Source organism: Protomyctophum bolini (assembly GCF_963924005.1).
Source record: "Protomyctophum bolini genome assembly, chromosome: 10".
NCBI classification, from domain to species: Eukaryota; Metazoa; Chordata; class Actinopteri; order Myctophiformes; family Myctophidae; genus Protomyctophum; species Protomyctophum bolini.
Genome location: NC_137871.1, coordinates 17,985,342 through 18,006,452, shown reverse-complemented (window position 1 = coordinate 18,006,452; position 21,111 = coordinate 17,985,342). Strand labels below are relative to the sequence as shown.

General features: G+C 40.8%; 1 protein-coding gene across 1 annotated transcript in view; it reads left to right on the top strand.

The window, feature by feature from the left end:
* Positions 1–20,711, top strand: part of zdhhc2 (zDHHC palmitoyltransferase 2) — a 21,556-nt gene extending 845 nt beyond the window's left edge. The window contains exons 2-13 of the mRNA XM_080774076.1: positions 7,280–7,306; positions 7,947–8,041; positions 9,145–9,265; positions 11,323–11,392; positions 11,506–11,538; positions 12,593–12,713; positions 14,799–14,931; positions 15,687–15,813; positions 18,436–18,531; positions 18,811–18,926; positions 19,650–19,731; positions 20,072–20,711. Of these exons, the coding sequence (XP_080630202.1) occupies positions 7,280–7,306; positions 7,947–8,041; positions 9,145–9,265; positions 11,323–11,392; positions 11,506–11,538; positions 12,593–12,713; positions 14,799–14,931; positions 15,687–15,813; positions 18,436–18,531; positions 18,811–18,926; positions 19,650–19,690 (980 nt within the window). The 3' untranslated portion in view covers positions 19,691–19,731; positions 20,072–20,711. The remainder of the gene's footprint in view (positions 1–7,279; positions 7,307–7,946; positions 8,042–9,144; positions 9,266–11,322; positions 11,393–11,505; positions 11,539–12,592; positions 12,714–14,798; positions 14,932–15,686; positions 15,814–18,435; positions 18,532–18,810; positions 18,927–19,649; positions 19,732–20,071) is intronic.
* Positions 20,712–21,111: the final 400 nt, after the last annotated feature.

Sequence of the window (21,111 nt, the reverse complement as noted above, 5' to 3'; positions counted from 1 at the left end):
ACAACTATTGTGATCAATCATCTATTTTATTATTTTGTTTAGAGGATTTATTTAATTCATGTCCTGTCCATCTCGTGTCATTATTTATGCTTTCCAAAAAGTAGTCATCAAGAGACAGCCTGCCTGTGTGTGTGTGTGTGTGTGTGTGTGTGTGTGTGTGTGTGACGAATCATCCTTGTATCACATTAAGCACAAAAATGTTACAATGCACCACATTGTGACATTGTAGAAAAATCTCTGGGGCCCCCATACAAGATTTGTGTTGTTAAAATGTTAAAATCTTTTTCAGAATTTGCTTTTTATAATAGCTGCTGTACTACTAGTGTACAGAAGCTGATCTTAATCCAACTCTGGTTGGGGACCCCCAGGACCCCCTCAAGGACCCCTGGAGGCCGTCACAATCGTGACATTTTACTTGACGATTAATTGCATACATTTCTGTTTGGCTTTTAGGTTTCGTAAACTATGAATTCCACAGGTCAGATTATGATAAATAACTTCAATATACAAAAAAAATGACAGAACTTAAAAAAACCCGTTATACTTTCAAAATAAAAAATAAAGAAACAAAATGGTGGAAATTGACTACTATTTTGAAAATGCATGAACATTTCTTCTACTTCACCGGGGTTGGGTCGCAGGGACAAGAGTTCCAACAGAGCTCCAGACTTCCCTCTCCAGAGCAACTCTGGCAACTTCCTCCTGGGGGATCCCGAGGCGTTCCCAGGCCAGTGTGTAGATATAATCCAACCCATCTGGTTCTTGGTCTGCCAGGGGGTCTCCTCCCAGTGGGACGTGCAGCGACGCCCGGGAGGCATTATGCCCGAACCACCTATAAGCTATGGGTTTAGGCCATAAATGCATAGTCAACTCGCACATACATGTATACTTCTCTTGCACATACATATATATTGGTACTTCACTTTCACATACATGCATATCTCACATACATATACTATACATGCATATCTCACATACATGCATACCGTACTTCACTTGCACATACTTCCTGTACTTCACTTGCACATACATACTTCACTTGTATACATACATACTGCATTCGCACATATATAAATACTTAATTCGCACATATATGTCTGTGTGTGTGTGTGTGTGTGTGTGTGTGTGTGTGTGTGTGTGTGTGTGTGTGTGTGTGTGTGTGTGTGTGTGTGTGTATGCGTGTGTGTGAGAGAGTATGAATGTATATGCACAAAAGTATGTATATAACAGGAAGGCAATTCCTGGAACAGGAAGCTCGCAATATGGTACATTTTTACCCCTATAGTGATGCCTGCATGTAACCTGTTAATTAATACTATGGTTTATTAATAATAATAATAATAATAGTAATTATTATTATTGCTATATACACATGGTACCTTTTTACCCCTAATGTGATGCCTGGAATCAGCTGCACTATCATGTGACAAAAGCCTTGAGCCTTACCGACAGATCTCAGGGAGAAAAAAATACCTCGGGACGTTTGTTATGGCACTGGTGTTGTGTTTATGCTACTTTAGTTTGCAAACTCTGGCTTTGTCTTAAGAATTGCACTACACTTACAATCTGAATCAGTGTTTGAGCTTCTGACAACAATGTCATGGTTTGATAACTGAGCCAATTATATAAAGACGGATATTCTTCATCATCATCATCGTCACAGCAGCATTATTTTTTCAATGGCAATAATAAAGTTACAAATATTTAATCACATAGCGCTAAACAGCCAACGGCTTGAGTATAGTCATTTAGAAGTCTGAAATTTCTCTCACGGCTAGCTGTATCTAGCCCTGGTCCAGGGCTTACAGCTGTAAGCCCTGGACCAGGGCTAGCTGTATCATTCTCTGTAGTGCACTCGATGCATCTCAATAAACTTTGGAAAAAATTAATAGCAAAGTCTCTATTGCCATTTAAGACATTGATTTGCAAAAAAAAATAAAAATCAAGTGGACAGTCTTCATTTTTGCACTACCTCCAGTTCAGCACTCAGCAATTACAGGCCTGTTCCTGACTGTTGCATTTCCATTAGCTTTTCATTTGAAATTCATTTGTTATGGCAAAAATGGTGTCCTGGCAAATTATGTGACCATCTTGCGAGCTTCCTGTTCCAGGAATTGCCTTCCTGTTATATACATACTTTTGTGCATATACATTCATACTCACACACACACACACACACACACACACACACACACACACACACACACACACACACACACACACACACACACACACACACACGTGCGAATGAAGTATTTATATATGTGTGAATGCAGTATGTATGTATGTACAAGTGAAGTATGTATGTGCAAGTGAAGTATGTATGTATGTGCAAGTGAAGTATGTATGTATGTGCAAATGAAGTATGTATGTATGTGCAAGTGAAGTATGTATGTATGTGCGAATGAAGTATTATGTGTGAATGAAGTATGTATGTATGTACAGTATGTACAAGTAAAGTATGTATGTATGTGCAATTGAAGTATTTATATATGTGCGAATGCAGTATGTGTGTATGTATGTACAAGTGAAGTATATGTGCAAGTGAAGTACCTAAATGTATGTATGTGCAAGTGAAGTATGCATGTATGTGTATGTGAGATATGCATGTATGTGCAAGTGAAGTACCAATATATATGTATGTGCAAGAGAAGTATACATGTATGTGCGAGTTGACTATGCATTTATGGCCTAAACGGCTTCCCATAATAAGCTGTCTCCTTTCCAAGCGAAGAAGCAGCAAGTGTACTCCGAGTCTCTCCCGCGTGATCTCTAAGGGAGATGCCTGCCACCCGTTTTGAGAATGCTCGGTAGACAGAGAGCTTAGCCTTCTGGTAATCAGCACTCTTTTCATCACAACTGTGCGGTACAGCGACTGTAGCGATTATGCAATAACAATTGCGACAATCTAACAAAGAATTGCGATTAGGCGATTATGTAATAATTGGGCCTACTTTGAGAATGAAGCAGTGACTTAATGCAGCTGTTAGGTGACAGGTATACACAGCAGCACTGAATTGACCTGGATAACAAAAGTAAAGTGTCTCCGAACAGAAGAGAAGAGAACAGTTAGAGAGCAGTCTGCTCCATTTGGCTGCATGACAAGGACCACCATGCAATGAAAACGCACACGTTTGTTTAACCCACTTGACCCCTATAGGGCTCTGACCGGTGGCATCTATACTAGTGTATTTTATGTTATTGTGGGGAAAAGCTTTCGCAGGACATCAGATCGACAAAGCTAAGGATCTGCTATTTTCTGTGAAAGCTTTTCCTCACAATAAGGATGCTGGGGTTTAAGTGATTAACACATGCCATTCCCAACAATCTGTGGGTCGGGGCGTGAGGATATTGCAACTGGCCCCACCCCCCTCACCCAGCACCAAATCTTTTCAAATGTTGTATCTGCAGCTTAATACTGTACACTACAGTACATCAGTTTGGGTGTCCTTAATGAAAGTGTTTGAGAATCACTGGTTTAAAAGAATACACTCAGAACAAAATATCAAACCTCTTATCGCCATATTTTAACTTTTGATGTTTATTTGTAAATGAATGTCCTACTTTGTTAAAGTACACTACGTGTACTAAGTGTCACACACAAGTAGCAAAGATAGCAGATCTACAAGCTCAAAACGTGTCGCATAGTGACATGTTTGGAGTTTGTAGATCTGCAATTTTTGTTTTGGACTTCCACCCGACAGCAACAATATGTAAAGTATTAAGAATGAGCATTTATTGTGTACATAATTATGTTATTGAGACTGAATGATTGTGTATATCATGTATGCATTAGTCTGGGTTGTGTGTATTTTGCTAAATAGTTTTTGCTTTGCTTGTATAGTGTATTATTTATATATGATATCAGTATTGATTTATTTTTGGAGGGATAGCCCAATTGGGCAAAACAAGAGATATATATATATATATTTAATCAATCAATAAATTATTGATCTTCTCACAATCTCGCTTTTCTACTACAGTTAGTCTGTAGACAAAAGCAATAGAAACCTCAACTTTTTATCTACCGGCATTTTATTTTTGGTAAATGAATGCCCAACTTCAGTATACAAGAGTGCCATATTATTTTACTGGCTGGTCGCAGAGATGATCACACTTTTATTCTATTTTCACCCCGACTGTCACCTATTGGTTCTCAAAGTGGGGTCTAGGGTCCTTGGGAGCGTTTCAGAGGTACAGCATCACAATCATATTAAAAAAATATCGGCTAAACACACACAATTTGTGAGTCCTTGACATGAAAATGTTGTATGTAGATGGTCAATGGTGCAGTACGCTGCCAGGCCACCGGGGTCACTAGTGAGTCATCTGTCCCTGGTTGACCTAATTCTCCAGTTAGACAGCAGGTGTTGTTGCCTCATTCTACAGGACACAACTTTACACACAACATTCTACAGGACACAACTTTACACACAACATTCTGCAGAACACAACTTTACACACAACATTCTACAGGACACAACTTTACACACAACATTCTGCAGAACACAACTTTACACACAACATTCTACAGGACACAACTTTACACACAACATTCTGCAGAACACAACTTTACACACAACATTCTGCAGAACACAACTTTACACACAACATTCTGCAGAACACAACTTTACACACAACATTCTACAGGACACAACTTTACACACAACATTCTGCAGAACACAACTTACAGCGTGACTGTCAAAAATGACATGTCATATACATCCATGGTGTTTATAAATCATTGTTAAAAGTTGTTTTGTTTGTGTGGTTTCATTTATAGTTTTTCCACAGTGGGGTAAATAAAGAGCCCTTCAACATCAGTTGGAGCGTTCTGCATCAGATGAAGATTGTTTAGGAGGAGTTTATTTATCATTTATTTGTGGTGGTACTTACATTCGGAATCGTAGGTCGCGGTTTCCATGCGGACAGAAAGCAGGGCTGCACAAGGCAATCGAGTCTAGATCGGCACAGACTCGCTCTTGAGGGCTTTATAAGCCACTTCCACTCAAGGCTGCTTGGTTTCGGACGACACTTAATATGACGCAGCCTCGCGTGAACGCGCATATCGAGAGCAAGTGTGTAGGGCGAGTGGCGAGGAGCTGGTTTCAGAAAGGGGGCATGGTAATACTAAACTCCCTTCACCTGCACCAATCCTGCTTTCATACAGGTGGGGTAAACCATCCCCTAATCAGCAAGTGGCAATCAATTAACTCAACCACACGGCCAACTAAGGCCTACGAGTAATCTTCCACACTACTATACTTTGGACACTCAAATATATTTCACAGGCCCAATTCGTTCACAGGGCCTAACATAAAGACCAAACAGAATACAGACGGGAACAAACACCCCTCCTCCTCTACAGTACTTGGCACCCTCCAATCTAGAGAGTGCCAGCACTGCAGAGGGGAGACAGCTGACAAACATACCAATGCAGCAACTTCAGTGTCAATAAATACAAATAAACATTTAAAACTCTTTCAACCATTGTGTTACAAAAAATGTCATTTGTACAATATATATAAAACCGTTACTTCCAGTCCAGCTGTTTGTCAATTGATCAAGTTGACTTAACTGTGTGGTCTGTTTACAAGGTCCTTGATATTGTCTAGGGGCACGGGCTGCCCTGTGACAGTCTGTGTCTGTGTTTCACAAAAAAATGAAATGTATTGAAAAATCCATTAGAACTCCATTGGATCCTCAAACTGTCGGTCAAACCACCTGCTCTAACTCCACTTGAGCTGTATTTAGGTAACTCAATTAGTTTTAATTGAATAAACAATTGATTAAGTATTCAGCTAAAGTGATGACAAAATAACTTTAATGAGACAATACTGTCTCACGTAGTATAGTGTCCTAAAAACATGTACGTTTATATTTTGAACCGACAGCAGAGATATGTTGAAAAATGACGCACTGTTTAAGTGCGTGCATGCGTGCGTGCGTGTGAGAGAGAGGAAATTATTAGAGTTGTGAGGGCCAAATGTCACATACCGGTACGTAGTAGAGTTTGAGAAATAGACATTGTGGGACAGTACCTGATTTATATTGTACTTTGCTGTGCGCCGGATCTACAAGCCCACAATGTGTTGCAGTGTGATGTGTTGTGAGCTTGTAGATTGGCTATTTTCAGTTATACAAATTACACAGAGAAAACAAAGCATACATTTTCCCGGTCTGTTTTCCTGCTCAACAACATGTCGCATGCTTGTAGATCTTATATTGTTTGTCTCACGGTTAAAAATGGTATAGTATAGTAGTAATACAAATGTGTGTGCGTGCGTTTGTGCGTGAGTACTGCTCTATTCTCAGCATTGTTGTTTGAAATCAAAGGAACAAACATGTGACGAGTGACTGGTGATCACTGATCAATAGATCCCATTGATGACCTCACCCGAAAGGTGGGCGGGGCCGTGGTAGTTGCTCAGGGCTGTGGTGATGATGACGAAGAAACATAGGGGGCGATTATATGAAAGTTCAAGTTATAATGTCAGCTGATTCCTTTTTTGTCCATTTACCAGTCAAGCTGGTGTTGACCCACTTTCTGTTGTGTAAAATCCCTTTAAAAGCCTTAGTTACAGTGCTTGTGGTTATTTCACAGCCGCACAATAAAAACCTGACATGAATTTGTTATTGTAAATTGCACATAACATACAGTAAGATGGTAGTTTGTTACAATGTTCACTGTTTTGCCAACCTGCATATGGTGTGGGCGCCCTTTGGTGAGGCAGTCTGTCTGTCTGTCTACAATACATGCATGTGGTGACTTTATGTGCATATGTAAAAGCAGATGTACAAGCGAGGCGTTGTGAGCTTGTAAATTGGCTATTTTTGCAATGTTTGCATCTTTCTCATGTAATATCTGACAATTTGGCCAATGTGTTATTAAAAAGGTCTTAAAAGTCATTTAATTGTCACTTTAGAAAGATACTTTAGCAGCTAAAGTATCTTTCTAAAGTGACAATTAAATGAGTTTAGCAGATACCCTGTGTAGCCAATCTTGCCAATTAACCTTATACTGTATATTGGTTTGTTTACTGAACCTATTATTTCCAAATAACAGCCCTTACGCCCACTACCTAATAACAGCCCAGGTTCTGACACCTCGTCCGTATAAACGCCCATGGGCCATTATTTGCAAACTTAGTCAGGCTCATTTATATAGTATTTTACATTTTTGTTACATTTCTTTTTACATTTGAGAAGAATTCTGCTCTGGTACCAATGTACCAGCTTTACTTCACATACTAATTATTTGTCTAACATTATGTTTCAGAGTCCATCGATGACGTCGGAGTAAAGGGTAAGTGTTTTGATCGTTCATATGTGTCTGTGTTCGGCTGTGTGTGTGTGTGTGTGTGTGTGTGTGTGTGTGTGCGCGCGTACGCCATGCGTGCGCGTGTGTGTGAGACATGCTGAAGAAATTGTTAAATTGTTGCTGGAGATGTTCCCCTCTTAACTACAGAGCATGTTTTAAAAGTTACACTATAGGAGAATGACCAGAACCGTTACTGTTACTCAGAACAACTTTTGCTGTACTTTTGTGAAAATATAGCCAGACCATAAGCTCACAACTTACGCCTCGCACTGTAAGGCAGTGCAATAATGGCAATTTTCGCAATCTTGCATAATATTTCTTATGTAATATTTGACGATTTGGTAGTCCTTACTGTAAGTTGACACTTTAGAAATGTGCAGATACCCTGTAGTGTATACACTTACGTATACTGTTTGTTGGTTTGTTTACTGTTGAGTGAGAAAACAATGTTGCACCCGGGGGACCCCCAGTTTGGGAGGGGACTGCCCACCGTTTGGGACCCCCAGTTTGGGAGGGGACTGCCCACCGTTTGGGACCCCCAGTTTGGGAGGGGACTGCCCACCGTTTGGGAACCATTGCAGTACAGTACAATGTCTCAGTTGTGTCTGTGTTTTGGTCATGTCAGTTATCTACTTGCTGGTGTACCATGTGATCTTCATCATGTTTGTGTGGGCGTACTGGCAGACCATCTTCACCCAGCCCCTGCATCCCCTGAAGGAGGTGAGTGTTGTAATAATAACCCGTCTATATGCTCATGAGGCGCCACTTACAACAGTATCGTTGCTGTCGGGCAGAAACCACTTATCTTTATATTTTCTAACTTTTGATGTTTTTTCATAAATTAATATCCTACTGTACTTGACCACACTACAGCGTCACACAAAAGCATCAAAAGTAGCAGATCCACAATACTTTTGTTTTTGTTTTTTAATTGGAATCCTGAAAAGTAACTGACATGTTTCCACCCAACAGAGACAATAATATGAAGTTCAATAAAGCAGTTCCCAACCTTTTCTGGATCAGATGCAGGGCCCATTTGGAAAATCGCGAAAAGCAATCGAGGCCCACCCATGTGACCACTTAGATGGGTGGGCTGTGTGCACTTTCAGACCATGTTTATTTGAATTATGAATCAATCAACTGTTCGTCTAACCGTGTTTTTGCATTATTATTATTATATATAACAAATATTTTGCCAATATTTGGGGGCCCACTTGCAATATCCTCACGGCCCACCTAATTCGCTTGTCTAAATGAAGCCTCATGACATGAGTGTGCGTCTGTGTGTGTGCGTGTGCGTGTGCGTGTGTGTGTGTGTGTTTGTGTGCGCGTGATTGAAGGCTGCATTTCCTGTACTTCTGGGTGACAGAGCAGTCTAATGACTCAGCTTGGTGAATACATCTCTGATGACACTTCCCAACAACTGCTACTGGGCTCTTTCAAGAACCACTCACCTATATATAAACATAACAACACAATAAGTTCATACAGTACATTCGTTTATGTCTCTGTTGTAACAATGCTCCTAGTTAATAATTCCTCTGGCCAAGGTGGCACACTGGCTTGTTATTTTCATGTCCTTTAAACATTAATGTTAATCTGTCTTTGTTTTGACTTATGATACGAGTTTGTCCTCAATGAAAGAATAATTCAATTTTTATTAGTAGTCGCTATGACAATAAAGAGCTGCAAAAACGTGCGTGTGCATGTGTGTGTATTTATAGAAGGCTATACAGTTAATCGGTTATGAAATTTTGACTCGTAATGAGTACTGTAATTTATATCTCATGTTGCATGTGTGTGTCCTCTGCTGCCTGTGGCAGTTTTACCTGTCCTACTCAGACAAAGAGCTACTGGAGCGTGAAGATAGAGGAGAATCTCAGCAGGAGATCTTAAGACGGCTGGCCAAGGATCTGCCCATCTACACACGCACCAACTCTGGAGGTGACCCGTACAAAAATGTTACCATAACATAATATCTAGTACACACCCGTTCCCTGTACAAAAATATTAACATCTACAGTACACACGCACCAACTCTGGAGGTGACTGTCAAGTCAAATTCTGTTCTCCTCCAAAGGACATTAAGGAAACAACTCCAAGATGTCCAACTCATTCAACTTTTATTTTCCAACTTTTTCATGCTGTGCACAGTTGGCTTCATTTGTTGATTTGGTTGGTTTCTTATCAGTTAGGTTGAAAACCTTTGAAAACAGAGAGACAAAGATTAACAACAATGCCAAACAACAAATGATAATTATTTTTAAACACTTTTCCAATCAATAAGTTATTTTTAACCAGTCTTGTTTTTAAGCAATAAAGTATTTTAAACAATTAAATGCATTTTAAGCAACCCAATGCCTTATTTAAAGGACTTTAACTAATTTAGAAAAGTCATTTTAAGATTCATTTTAATTAAATATTTCAAATTAACCATTTAAACACTTGGAATAAATAAATGAGATAATTAGCTGATCCTTGAGCTTGTAGCTCAGCTCTTTTCCAACTAGGCATTTTAAACATTTAACACAGTGAAACATGAACTGTTCACATTTTAGTTTGTATTTTAAATTCTTAAAGTAAATAATTTCTAACTTTGTCTTATTTTGTAAAGTTATACCTTTGAAACACAAATGAAAGCTTCCAGTCCTTCTCCAATGCAAACTGTAGCTGTTACTAAATACATTAGCCCATTAAAGCCAGATTTTAAACACATTAAGCAGAATTTAAAAATATCACTGATTAAGACAAAATAATATCACCGACCATTGGCGCCTTTGGACTTGGAACATGCCGAGTAGATCTTGCTTCTTGTCTCTGACACCTGAAAAGGCTGGAGGGAGCATTCAAACAAACTATTGTTTGAATGCTCCCTCCAGCCTTTTCAGGTGTTCCAGCTCAGCCAAACGAGCAGCCATCTTGCTGGTGCACTCTGGGAGATGTAGTTACCAGAGTGTGATGTTGGAAGATGCCTAGCAAACTCTCCACTTCTGAGTTTCGACCAAACAGTGACATAGAACATTTTAATACTGAAAGCAGCTACAAATCATTGTTCTGAGGATTACAAAATAACTTAATCCTCGCATGGCTTATTACTTTTCTATAACGGTTACCAAATATGGCAACATCGCTGTCGGGCTGAAACCGCTAATGTCCATAATATCACATTTTGTGTTTTCTTTCCCGTAAATTAATACCCTACTTGATCATACTACCGTGTCACACAAAAGTATAAAATAGCTGATCCACCACATGTTGTATGTCTGCCACATTTGGTGTTTTTGAATCCTGAAAAGTACAGTTTTGGTTTCCACCCGATGGTGGCGATATCCAAAACACTTTTTAATATCAGTTTCACTTGCAAGAATAATTTCTTCATCAAAGTAGTCCCTGGAACTGTGTCCAAAACCAAGAAAGTTGCTGTGCCAAATTTATGGAAGATATTAAACAACAAACCTTATTACGTATGTATAGGACAAAAAGCAGCACTCCCCTTACCTTGCCATATGAAAAACAAAATCACGAACAGTAATACATCCATGGAACGCTACAGTAAATATTGTAAACAAGATGTTGCTGCAAAGATGTGTTTATTGAGTATTTAACAACGAGACTCAGCCGGTCAAAATCAAGCATAGGAACTATCCGTTTTGGAATTAGATCCAAGTCCAATGATCATTATTCTCACAGCGATCAATTTATTGTTACGTCATACATGCATGTGTATGATGTAACAACAGATATGACAGCCTCCAAGTATGAAGTAAGAACAAATGCATTTTCAAATTCGTTGTGTGTGTGTCGTTGTTGCTGTCGGGTGAAAACCTTGTATGTCCAAAACTGTTCATTATCAGCTATTTCCGCTACTCTATACGATTAAGTAGGGCATTAATGTATGAAAAAAACCCATGAAAATATGTGGTTGTATGGTTTCTGCCCGACACCAACGGTATTATGGTAAAAGGGAGAAGGTGATTGGACAGTCTGGTCTTTCTCCTCAGCAATCCGCTTCTGTGACCACTGTCTGCTGCTGAAGCCTGATCGATGCCACCATTGTTCAGTGTGTGATAAGTAAGGTTCCACCGGCGTCACCTACACTCTCCACAACACAGTCCATTTGTCATTTCTCTGGCTGTGTGGTAGACGGCATGGTGACATCGCTCTTTACCCTCCTCCCCTTACAGATGCATCCTGAAGATGGATCACCACTGTCCCTGGTACCGTATGTCCTTCTTCTATGTCCCACTTGAATCAGTGGGGGGGAAAAAAACAATAACCCAGAAATGGCTGGCAAATGGTTTTATTGACTCGAAAACGGGAAACAAACAGACAGATTGACATGATTACCGTAGACTAGAATGAAAATTAGAGACAAGCCGATATAAATGATAAAATCTTTAGAAATTGAATTGGAATAGAAATATGAGACATCCATACTGCTCTACAAAGCCACAGTGCAGTAACTACATTTTTGGAGACCTTTGTCTAGATTACAGGGGTCTTCAGAGTCACTACAGGTGGGGCACCATCTTTGGGTAGAATATTTCTTTTACATTATCCACTTGAACCCTAGGATCCATATTCTGAGGGGATCATTAGCCAAAAATATAGCCGATCTACAAGCTCATAAAGCCTTGCGCTACGAAGCGTTGAGAGCCTGTATTGGCCATTTTCGGCAAAGAGGTTTTAATTGTGCAGAGGGAAAAAGAGCTGCAACATAATTCTTTAAAATGTGTAGTCCCTGCTCCATCTCTCGTTGAAGACCCCCTGGTCTAGAAGGTCAAATCAGCCTTCATCATGTTGGGGGATAAACAATTACCTCATGAAATACAATTAGTGCAGTGTCACTGCACTTTGGCTTCGTAGAGCAGCATAGATGCAATGCATATTGTATCTTTATTTTCAGAATGTTGAGCAGTGTTTCTCAACCTTTTTTAGGTCTCTAAAGATTATTAGAGACATTCAGTAACGGTTTGTGATACTGCCGTCGGTTTGTCCGGAGATAAAGAGTAGGCAGCTTGATGTGCAAGTACACTGCCTGGACATGACGCTGGTATGACCCACAATCAAAAGCTTGATGCAGAGCGCCAAGCAGGGAGGCATTGGCCCATGCCCCCCTGCTCTGTGACGCATATTAACATTTTAATACTGAAGGCCACTACATACACTAGTACTTTTACAGTGTATTGAGGTATTGTTACTTTTACCTAAATAAAAACTGAGTACTTCTTCGACCACTACAATGCTTGTTGTTGTTTTGTCTGGTTTCAGGGTCAACAACTGTGTAGGATTCTCTAACTATAAGTTCTTTATGCTGTTCCTGGCCTACGCTCTGGTCTACTGCCTGTTCATCACTGCTACCGACCTACAGTACTTCATTATGTTTTGGACGGTAAGTAGGCTCTGTTTACATGGAATATTAATTATGTACTGTATTATGAAATGTATATTGGCCCTGAAGCACAAAACCAAACTGAACTGAACTCTGACAATAATATTATGCATATTATTGTGTTTCACTTGTGGTATTTATATTTTCCTTTTGGAAGGCTTACAGCTGCACTATATATAATGTGTGTGTGTGTGTGTGTGTGTGTGTGTGTGTGTGTGTGTGTGTGTGTGTGTGTGTGTGTGTGTGATTACACTAGCTGCAACTTTCTTCAGTGAAGAATTAGAGCCAGGCACAAAGTTGGGAGAGGAAGAAGAGGTTTTGAACAATGAACCACAGAAACATTATAACACACGGACTGTTCCACTGCACCACAGAAACATTATAACACACGGACTGTTCCACTGCACCACAGAAACATTATAACACACGGACTGTTCCACTGCACCACAGAAACATTATAACACCCGGACTGTTCCACTGCACCACAGAAACATTATAACACACGGACTGTTCCACTGCACCACAGAAACATTATAACACACGGACTGTTCCACTGCACCACAGAAACATTATAACACACAGACTGTTCCACTGCACCACAGAAACATTATAACACACGGACTGTTCCACTGCACCACAGAAACATTATAACACACGGACTGTTCCACTGCACCACAGAAACATTATAACACACGGACTGTTCCACTGCACCACAGAAACATTATAACACACAGACTGTTCCACTGCACCACAGAAACATAACACACGGACTGTTCCACTGCACCATAGAAACAATATAACACACGGACTGTTCCACTGCACCACAGAAACATAACACACGGACTGTTCCACTGCACCACAGAAACAATAATAACACACGGACTGTTCCACTGCACCACAGAAACATTATAACACACAGACTGTTCCACTGCACCACAGAAACAATAATAACACACGGACTGTTCCACTGCACCACAGAAACATTATAACACACGGACTGTTCCACTGCACCACAGAAACATTATAACACACGGACTGTTCCACTGCACCACAGAAACATTATAACACACGGACTGTTCCACTGCACCACAGAAATATTATAACACACGGACTGTTCCATTGCACCATAGAAACAATATAACACACGGACTGTTCCACTGCACCACAGAAACATTATAACACACGGACTGTTCCACTGCACCATAGAAACAATATAACACACGGACTGTTCCACTGCACCACAGAAACATGGAAGACCACTGTGACAGTTATGGAAATTACTTTGCAGTAAAGAGTAGGGTGGGATTAGAACACACAACCTCTGGATAATGTGGACAGCATGTCAACACAGTGAGCTATCTGCTGGCTGGTACAACACAGCTTTTCTTCTCATTTAAGTATCTAACTAGCTTTATTCTCTCTTGAACCAGGTGGTGTTGACTGGATTTGAACCAGCACACTCGATTTACGATTTCTCATTTCTCATTTACGATTTACGATTTCTCATTTACGATTTACGATTTCTCATTTACGATTCACGATTTCTCATTTACGATTCAAGATTTCTCATTTACGATTCACGATTTCGAAATTGTGCGAGAAATGAGAAATTGTGCGAGAAATGAGAAGTGAGAAATTGTGCGAGAAATGAAAAATTTTAAATGAGAAATGAGCTACCCTGCAGATATCATCCAATTCATCCGCTGCCCCACTTTAGCTAGACACTTGACTCTGCTTTCTGTGTACACACACAGACTCACTCCCCCATTATCCCAGTCTGAAAACTCACCTCTTCAGACTCCACCTCACCCCCTAATAACATAGCCCAAAAGAGGGTAAGCCAGGTTGGTACGAGTGTAGGCTATAGCCTATACGGGTGCTGCCTTGCTACTCGCCCATCGTGCCATGGCTCTTTAGCCGACTGGTAACGTACGTGCCTTAGGAATATAGGTCCCGGGTTCGCCTCCAGGCCGAGGCTACACGAGTAGCTGACTGGCTTTGTATTGAATGTTTAGAGGTTTATCTCTGCATTACTAATGAGTCAGTGCCCATAATGAGCTGTGTGTTGATTGTTGCTGTTTGCAGAACGGACTGCCAGACACCCAGGCCAAGTTCCACATCATGTTCCTGTTCTTCGCTGCCTCCATGTTCTCTGTGAGCCTGGCCTCGCTGTTTGCCTACCACTGCTGGCTGGTCTGCAAGAACAGATCCACACTGGGTGTGTGTGTGTGTGTGTGTGTGTGTGTGTGTGTGTATGTGTGTGTGTGTGTGTGTGTGTGTGTGTGTGTGTGTGTGTGTGTGTGTGTGTGTGTGTGTCTGTGCGTGCGTCTGTGTGTGTGTGTGTGTGTGTGTGTGTGTGTGTGTGTGTGTGTGTGTGTGTGTGTGTGTGTGTGTGTGTGTGTGTGTGTGTGTGTGCGTGCGTGCGTGCGTCTGTGTGTGTGTGTGTGTGTGTGTGTGTGCGTGGGTGCGTGCAGAATTTGAGAAACCGTTTCCTGGTCCTCATAAGATTAAAAAAGTGTTTTAATAGATTAGAAAATTAGAAATTTGAAACAATTAGAAAAAGTGTAAAGATTCAGATGCCAGTGTGTAAATCTGCTATTTTTCGGCAAAATATATAGAAATGGCATTCATAAAATGTAAATGACTGTCCTAATTTTTTTTATTTCTTTACATTAACCACTTGAACCACTTATAGCATTCCTATTCTGAAGAGAACTTTAGCTTGAGTGAAAGGTCAAGTTTACTAAGTATTGATGGTTTAAGTGAAAAATGTCATGAATCCAACATGACCGTGCTGTCAAACAAGTCTATGAAGCTATCTATGAAATCTATGAAAAAGTTTACACAATTACATATAATACAGTAGGTAGTGGAGGGTCCCTGCTTCACATCTCTATCTCAGTCTCAGCTAAGGAGTCCTTGGGCTAAAGGAGGTTGAAGACCCCTGCTTATGTCATGTCTCCCCATACACAGAGGCGGTGCGCTCGCCGGTGTTCCGTCACGGCACCGATAAGAACGGCTTCAGCTTGGGCCTCAGTAAGAACGTCCGGCAAGTGTTTGGTGACGAGGTCAGATACTGGCCTCTTCCTGTCTTCTCCAGGTGAGCGTGACCCATTATCTCTCTTCTTTTTTTTATCCCATTATTTTGCAACCCATTTTTCTTCACCCAGTGTCAATTATCTAATGTAATCCTGAGCGCTACACTTCCTCTGCCAACCAGCGGACTGACCTCATGCTTCCTTTTATGCATGAGGAGTCCAAGCAGCGTACTTTCACCTGACAGGGGTGAGTTTTCCCAGCCGGACGTGGAAGGAACACGTTATTCCGACCAGTTCCTTTCCCCTCCATCAGGCTGGCCAGGGGGAGGTAGTTTAGAGACCAGGATTACTGCTTGTTTTTTGTGAGGGTACCTACCCTAGGTGAAGCTAGCTGAAGAAGCAGCATCCCATAACCAACAAGGAACAGTATACAAAATCACTAACCTGATATGTGGAAGAAAATTCCACAACTACTCACCACAGAAAAAGAACAAGAAGATCGCTGGACAGAACACTTCAAAGAGATTCTCAACAGAGATCCCCCTCTACACCCAATAGAAACACAAGAAGCTGTAGAAGATCTGGACATTAACATCAACCCACCGATTAGAAATAATCAAAGCCATTAAATCACTCAAAAACGGAAAATCCCCAGGTGCCGATAACCTAAACGCAGAACTCTTTAAAGTCGATCCAGAGCTTGCCGCAAACATCCTACTCCCACTATACACCAACATCTGGGTGGAAGGGAAGATACCATCGGACTGGACAAAAGGAGTGATCGTTAAGGTTCCGAAGAAAGGAGCATTATCTGACTGTAACAACTGGAGGGGCATCACACTCCTTTCTGCTCCTAGCAAAATATTCTGTAAAATCATCATACACCGTATCACACCAGCAGTTGATAAAGTACTTCGCGATGAACAAGCCGGTTTTAGGAGAGGAAAGGGATGCGTCGACCAGATTTTCACTCTCAGGAACATCATTGAGCAGTGCAGTGAATGGCAACGACAGCTGTACATAAACTTTGTTGACTTTCAGAAGGCTTTTGACAGCATCCATCGCGATAGTCTCTGGAAGATCATGAGAAGCTATGGAATCCCCTCCCACATAGTTAAAATCATCCAACAATTCTATACTGGCTTTTCTTGCACTGTGGGAACAAGCATCACCAGCTTTGATGTACAATCCGGAGTGCGCCAAGGATGTGTGATGTCAGCATTACTTTTCAATCTTGCAATAGACTGGGTCATGAGGAGAGCCACGGAAGACAAGGCAAGAGGGATACGATGGACCCTGCATTCCACCATTGAAGACCTTGACTTTGCGGATGACCTCGCCCTTATGTCACATACACACACACATATCCAGGAAAAAACAGACAGACTCCAGCACTATGGCCAACAAGTCGGACTGATCGTTAACATCAATAAAACCAAAATCATGCCCATTAACACCAGTACACCAACACATATAACAATAGAGGAGCAGGTATCGGAGAATACAAATAACTTCACATACCTTGGAAGCATCATTCACCACCATGGGGGAGCTAGTAAAGACATTCAAAACCGGATCAACAAAGCATACACAACCTTCATAAGACTTAAGCAAATCTGGAAATCAAAGCAATACAGCACAAAAACAAAACTCCGGATCTACCAAAGCTGTGTACTCTCAACACTACTGTACGGCGCAGAATGCTGGAAAACAACAGAAAATGACATCCATAAACTATCCACCTTCCACACATCATGCCTGCGAAAGATCCTGCACATATTCTGGCCCAAGACCATCTCAAACAATAACCTCCTCAACATCACCCAACAAGACAACATGCACAGCATAATCAACAAACGCAGGTGGACCTGGATTGGCCATGTGCTCAGAATGGACATCAATGCAATCCCAAGAGTCGCATTACACTGGACCCCAGAAGGAAAGAGAAAGAAAGGCAGGCCCAAAACAACATGGCGTAGGACGATCGAGAAGGAGCTCCAGCTACAACATCAGAGCTGGGGGACCATAGAGAAGATGGCCAAAGACAGATGCAAGTGGAGGAACTTTGTTGCTGCCCTATGCGCCAGCCGGCGTAATGGGGATAAGTAACCTACCCTAGGGGACACGGGGAGAACATGCAAACTCCACACAGAAAGACCCAAAATATAAACGTGGTGTCTCTACCCGGGACCCAAACGTACAATAATACATGATGAATTAACCACTGAACCACTTAAAGCCTTTCTGCTTGACTGGAGTCCCTCAGGGCTCTATACTAGTGTATTTTCAGTTTTCTGTTATTGTGAGGAAAGCTTTAGCTGAAAATAGCAGATCGTTTGGAGAAGAAAATTCAACATTTTGAGACACGTTTACAATTAATAAAATATTTAGGCTGGGGGTTAGGTTTCCGATGAAACATAGAGATTGTTTTAGGGATACGAGTTATTGAGTTATGCCTGATTTACAAATAGTTGCTGGTGTCGTACACCGGAAAATAGCTGGTCTATGAGCTCACAACACCTCACGCTATAGGCTTGCACATCTGCTCTATAGGCTTATGGCTAAAAATATAATAATAAGAAAATGCTGTGTGTGTGTGTGTGTGTGTGTGTGTGTGTGTGTGTGTGTGTGTGTGTGTGTGTGTGCGTGTGTGTGTGTGCGCGTGTGCATGTGTGTGTGTGCAGTCTGGGTGATGGATGCTCCTTCCCCACCTGCCTGGTCAACCAGGACCCAGAACAACCATCATCCTCTCCTATCAGCCACAACCCTGCTAGCAAGAGGTGAGATATGCTTAATGCTTATGCTGCTGCTGCCATACTGTTACAAGTAAATTATATTCTGTATTTACTTGAGTAAAAGTACAAAAGTATTGGCATGAGAATGTACTTGCAGTATAAAAAGTTTTTAAATGTGTAAAAAATATTTTGTATATCTGCAAGCTCACACTTTGTAAGCACACACACACACACACACACACACACACACACACACGGTGTCCCGGGATATGATGATGATCATGATGATGATGATTATTATTATTATTATTATTATTATCCCAGCACAGTGGAGGCCCACCCATTTCCAGCCAAACCCTTGAGGGAATCACAGAGCAGACTGCTCACTAGCACCCCCTCCTGGACAGAGAGTGACAGTGGAGAGGACAAGGACAAGAAGGGTGAGAGAGGACATGGCCTGTTAACCTGTTAACCTATTAACCTGTTAACCTATTTAGCTAGCCTATTTATACCCTGAAGAAGGCAACCTGCTTGCCAAAACGTTGGTTTATTAAAGTTTCTAGCATCGTGACTACGACTGTGCGTCCTCTTTTCTTTAGTTAAAGCCCATTTAGCTTAACATCCGTTTTTCTGGTTGTTACAAACAGGAAGTTCAATAAATAATAATAAATAATAAAGGTTGGACTCTTCAGGACATTTTTTTTTATTTACTAAAGTAAAAGTAGCAATATATGAAATAAAAGTCCTGCATTCAACAATTTACCGGAGCAAAATTACAAAAGTATTGGAAAGTATTGGCATATAGGTAGTACAAGGTTTTGAAAATGTATCAAACCTTTTTGAAAATAAATAGCAAGACAAACTTGTAGATCGTCTATCTTCAAATAACCAAAGTATGAAATAGGCCTTAAGAGGCTAATGTATATTTGTGTCATACTAATCTAAATCTGTAAGTAACTAGTAACAAAAGTTTTCAAATAATTGTAGTGGAGTAGTATAGAACATGCACCTCTGAGATGTAGTGGAGTAGATGGATAAAGTATTGAAAAGTGGAAATAGCCTACTCAGGTAAAGTGAAAGTAAGTGCTTGAAGAAATGCACGTAGTTACTTTACGCCACTGGTTTACAGGATGAAAGTGGGGTTCATGTTATTTATTGTTCAGGTACATCCAATCCAGTGATGACCATAGAGAATGAGGCGTAGCCCCGCCCTCTTTGAGAAGCGTCACCCTGTATCCAGAGACAGTAAGTAGCTTGTATAACCATCCACATAATATCATCATAACATAAATATCGTCTCTGTCGGGCAGTAAACTGTTACGTTTCCGGATTCCTAATTCCAAAATCGTAAAAATAGCAGATCGGCAAGCTCAAAATATGATGCGTTTCGAGCTTCGAGGATCTGCTATACTTTTGTTGCTTTCGTGCAACGCTTTAGTATGATCAAGTAGGGCGTTAATTCATGGGGAAAAAACACCTAAATTAAAATGAAAATACTGTATGGACATAAGAGGTTTCTGCCCGACAGCTTCTTTGATATCATGTATTTTATATAATGACAATCTGCTATTGTCTCCTCCGGCAGGTCCACGAGTCGTGCCTATAAGGAGTGTTCTGGAGATGGAAGTATTCATGTCATATTAATATCATATCAGGGGCCACGGAAAGTGTTTTTTTGTCTTTGGATGTCATGTCCGCAGTGTTTATTGATGCCCACTTTCGAACCGACCAACCTTTCGCTGTGCTCCAACATTCTGCCATGTGCGTTACAGGGGTGTTGGGGAATTCTTTTTTTACAATTTACAAAAATCGATTACATTTTCTTTTTAATTATTATATTTTTTGTTTTGCTGATGAAAGTTACAGGTCTTCTTACTGTATGGTGTGTGATAGGAATGGTAAGCTTACCATAATCACAGTAAACATTAACATCTTCAGTCATATTCAAGGGCTTTAGGAGAAACATTGATTAATTATGTTGTGTGACTTGTGTTTCTGTATCAAATAGCACCACACTTAACCTAAGATACCATCAAAGCCAAGAATTCTTACAAGCGAACCTTCTCTGGTATTATATAATGTTTTGAGCTGTTGGAAATAACTAGGCTAGACTTTGGTTGTTAAAGTAGCCTACAGATGACAGCAATAGGAGTGTTGTGAATGAAAATAGATAATCATTTTTGAGTGGTGCAACCACTCCTACAACCAGCAATGTCCGTGTACCTGTGTACCTGTGTAAATGAGCACGAGTATGTGACTTATTTATACCAGTAGGGGGCTGTGTCTCTAATGAGAGAGAGAGAGAGGGGGGGGGGGGGGGGGGATTGCACCACTCAGTTCACACGTGTGTGATTTTTTAAAATGAGAATAGAGTTTTGAATCGAGACTCGCGTTGAATCGAATCGTGAACCCCAAGAATCTGAATCAAATTGAATCGTAAAATAGCAGAAGATTCACAGCCATAACTATTACATTATTAGCACAAATGGCTTAGCTATATAAACAACGTGAATGTGGACTTCTCGTGGTTGCGCTGTTGGATTCGACGTCGGGTTGGGTCACAAATGACCGCGTTGTCAGACACAGACGAGGAGGATCGAACGAGAGGAGCTCTCTCCAGAAGTT